At 41.5% G+C, this 3,433-nt stretch overlaps 1 protein-coding gene across 1 annotated transcript; it reads right to left on the minus strand.

Annotated features, from left to right (window-relative positions):
• Positions 1-257: 257 nt before the first annotated feature.
• On the minus strand, positions 258-3,052 carry LOC110527945 (actin-related protein 2/3 complex subunit 4). Its single transcript, XM_021609583.2, has 6 exons — positions 2,775-3,052; positions 2,201-2,319; positions 2,009-2,120; positions 1,242-1,337; positions 974-1,144; positions 258-854 (listed from the first exon to the last, which is right to left on the minus strand). Exons 1-6 carry the CDS (start codon positions 2,826-2,828, stop codon positions 849-851), a joined length of 558 nt encoding a protein of 185 aa, XP_021465258.1. The 5' UTR covers positions 2,829-3,052; the 3' UTR covers positions 258-848.
• Positions 3,053-3,433: the final 381 nt, after the last annotated feature.

Raw genomic sequence — 3,433 nt, forward strand, 5'->3', positions numbered from 1 at the left:
AGCATGCAAGATCTGACTCACTCATACTAGGGCCAGCAAACACATTCACTTCCCCTTTCTCACAACTGAAATAATACAGAGTCCTTTACGAACAGAAACAGCTCATCTTAGCAGAGACTAGTCTCAACCAACACAGCTAGTGCCACAGAAATAGAACTAGACAACGTGCAAATCAAAATGGTATGCACACTCAACCTCATGACTGAGGATGTGGCCAAAAAGGAGAGAATGTATGAGAAACACACAAGCACCATTACTCAAAAGTACAAACAAGCTGTCATGAGTTTTATTTGATTATATCATTCATCATTATCATTTCGTATCGTATGACAGCTTAATAAATCTGTGATGCGTCTTGTACTAAAATGTAACCATACATCTTGTTTTTCCTCTCTCCATGATGAGCGTACTTAACAGGTTAATATTTTGTAAAAAAAAAAAAAAAAAAAAAAGACAAGTGTACATAAAGAATGTATAAAAACAATACAGGCTGTTTCAGTTGCAACACATTCTCATTGTCCCCGTCATGAATATCAACCTGGTTAATACTTTTAAGGACCCGCCTTGGTTTTGAGATTTGCTCTAAGAGGCAGAAAATGAAACATTTAATTATATACAGTCATCAATATTTATGACTACAGTACATACGTGGGAGACGCAGTTGGGTGCCCCACACCCACACTGGATTGGTCACTTTTCTATAGTCTTCGCCATGGATTGGTTGTTCACTCACAGTACGCGTCACCACCCTCTTCCTGCTATCGGGCCCTTGAGCCTGCCCTTTCTCTCACAGATCCATGGTCATGGCCAAGTCATGTGATAAGTGAGAGGGATGCGATGACACCGCCTCAGAACTGCAACAGAAGCCATTGACAAACATAATTGTTTCATTATTCCCAGTGGTTTGACCACATTTCTATAAATGCATTAGAATCTAGATTTTTTTTTTCCTCTAAAAACATAGCGGTCTTACATTCTTGAGGAACTCCTCCGCAACGATACGGGCACGGGCATTGACAGACAGCTTCATCTCGCTGATCTCCTTGTCAATCTCCTCCATGAAGGTGATGACGAAGTCCACTAGCTTGTGCTTGTACATCTGCTCCGTGTGGAAGTTGGTGATGAGGAAACTAATGTCATAGCCCTAGATGACAGGATGGAGGAAGAGAGGTCTTACAACATCTGAAGCAATACTAACACCAACTGGATTGTGTCCGGTTGTCTTGACTCCTCTCTCTCACCTCAACGGATTTCCTCCTGAGAATGAAGAAGTTCTCTGCTCTCATCATCATGAAGCGCATGAACTTGTGGCACAGGATCTTCTCAATCTCATCAGCCTGATGGAGCCAATCAGAGCACCAGTAAGCATTTCCCTTGAACACACTTTTTTATTAATTGGCAGACAAAGGCGTTTAAAATCTACACTTAGTGTACAAAACATTCCTAATATTGAGTTCCCCCCCAGAACAGCCTCAATTTGTTGGGGCGTGGACTCTACAAGGTGTCGAAAGCATTCCACAGGGATGCTGGCCCATGTTGACTCCAATGTTTCCCACAGTTGTGTCAAGTCTTGATTTACACAGGAAACTGTAGTGTGAAAAACACAGCAGTGTTGCAGTTCTTGACACAAACTGGTGCGCCTGGCACCTACTACCATACCCCGTTCAAAGGCATTTCAATATTTTGTCTTGCCCATTCATCCTCTGAATGGCACATATACACAATCCATGTCTCAATTGTCTTAAAGATAATATATATATATAACCTGTCTCCTCCCCTTCATCTACACTGATTGAAGTGGATTGAACAAGTAACATCAATAACTGATCACAGCTTTCATCTGGATTCACCTGGTCAGTCTGTCATGGAAAGAACAGGTGTTCTTAAAGTTGTTGTTTTTGTGTGTGTTTTTTACACTCAGTGTATGAGAAAGACTCTACTTAACACACAACATCAAGATAATGGAAGGGTGACATTGAAAGCGAGAAGGAGGGTCATAACCCCTGACCTGCTTCACAGCAATGCTGACTCGCACAGAGTTGATGGAGCCCTCGATTAGGACCTTCTCCTTGTCATTGCGGCTGATTACCACAGGCTGTAGTAAGAGCTCTTTACTACTCCTGTAATGACAAAAGACAGTGTGTCACAAATAACACTAATGATATCATTATGAGAAGAGAGCACGAGAGAGCTCACTCACCTGACCTCCACCTCTGGCTTGTTGTGGCGCTCCACCACCTGAGAGGAGAAGTTCTCCAGGCAGAGAGCGGCCTGCAGTGTGGCACGCACAGCATTCAGGTATGGGCGTAGTGTCGCTGTCTGAGGGAGGGGGTGACGAGATTAATTTTGAAACACTACTATTACAGATCAATGATTACGACAATCTTCCAGAAACCCCCCCCATTCTCAGCACACACAACTGAGGCTTTACCTTTACGTCTCAGACAGACTGCTGTCCAGACCTCTAGAGAGGAAGTACCATGTTACTACAAGCATATTTAGCCTCCTTGTTCTTTTGCATAGTATTGAACAATCAATGAATGTTGTGGTGGTGTCAGCGCGTTCTAGATGTAATATAATCAAAAGGATCGGATCAGACAAGTATACAAGTCCAACTGGTTTGAGAACAGCTTTGATCCAGATTTTTTTTGGTGCGCACCGTCCCGCCCACATTAATCTGTGCAACTATCAAGCCCCCAGAAAAAATATACTGTTTTAACCTAGGAATTTGAAATCAGAGATTTGCATCGGTATTTATGATTAAAGTCACTCACCATTTCTCTGTTGTTCTGGGTTTGAAGGCGGAAGTTATAGTGCCACGCCTGCATTCAACATCTCTTCCGCAAATTTTACACTTCTTATATCACAACGAACAGAGCCAGAGAAGAAGAGGCAAAGCGAGAGGGTCGACTCCGCCCAAAATCTGTCTGCGCAGATTAAGCAGACCAAGTGAGGAGTTTTTTTTTTTTTAAATATGTGAGGCTTATTTGATCAAATAAAAGTTTCATAATGCTTAGGTTGTTACGAGTTTTTTTGATATGTTTTCTACAAAAGATCATTGGCTAGCTAGAATGTTCCCACTTTATCTGGCCTCTTCCCACCTTCCTAGCCAGCAGATCAGACCCGCATGCTTACAGCTGCACTAGGGTCAGACAGCATTTCTGTGTAATTATTAAGACAACGGAGCAGGCAAGAGATACGCAGTGGTGGAAAAAGTACTCAATTGTTATACTTGAGTAAAAGTAAAGATACCTTCATAGAAAAGTCCCCCAGAAAAATACTACTTGAATAAAAGTCTAAAAGTAGAATATCAAAAGTAAAAGTATATATAATTTCAAATAGTTTATAATAAGATGATCAGATGGCACAATTTTATATATTTGTATAACTTCCACCTTTTTTATTTAAAACGTTCCTGTCCTGCTAAGCATTG

This window comes from Oncorhynchus mykiss, chromosome 7 (assembly GCF_013265735.2).
Source record: "Oncorhynchus mykiss isolate Arlee chromosome 7, USDA_OmykA_1.1, whole genome shotgun sequence".
Taxonomy (NCBI): domain Eukaryota; kingdom Metazoa; phylum Chordata; class Actinopteri; order Salmoniformes; family Salmonidae; genus Oncorhynchus; species Oncorhynchus mykiss.

Coding starts and splice junctions, on each gene's coding strand:
- LOC110527945 (XM_021609583.2), bottom strand. CDS start 2,828: ATGCAGGCGTGGCACTATAACTTCCGCCTTCAAACCCAGAACAACAGA. Junction 2,121..2,200: donor AAGCCAGAGGTGGAGGTCAG/GTGAGTGAGCTC, acceptor TTGTCATTACAG/GAGTAGTAAAGAGCTCTTAC. Junction 1,145..1,241: donor TCAGGAGGAAATCCGTTGAG/GTGAGAGAGAGG, acceptor CCTGTCATCTAG/GGCTATGACATTAGTTTCCT.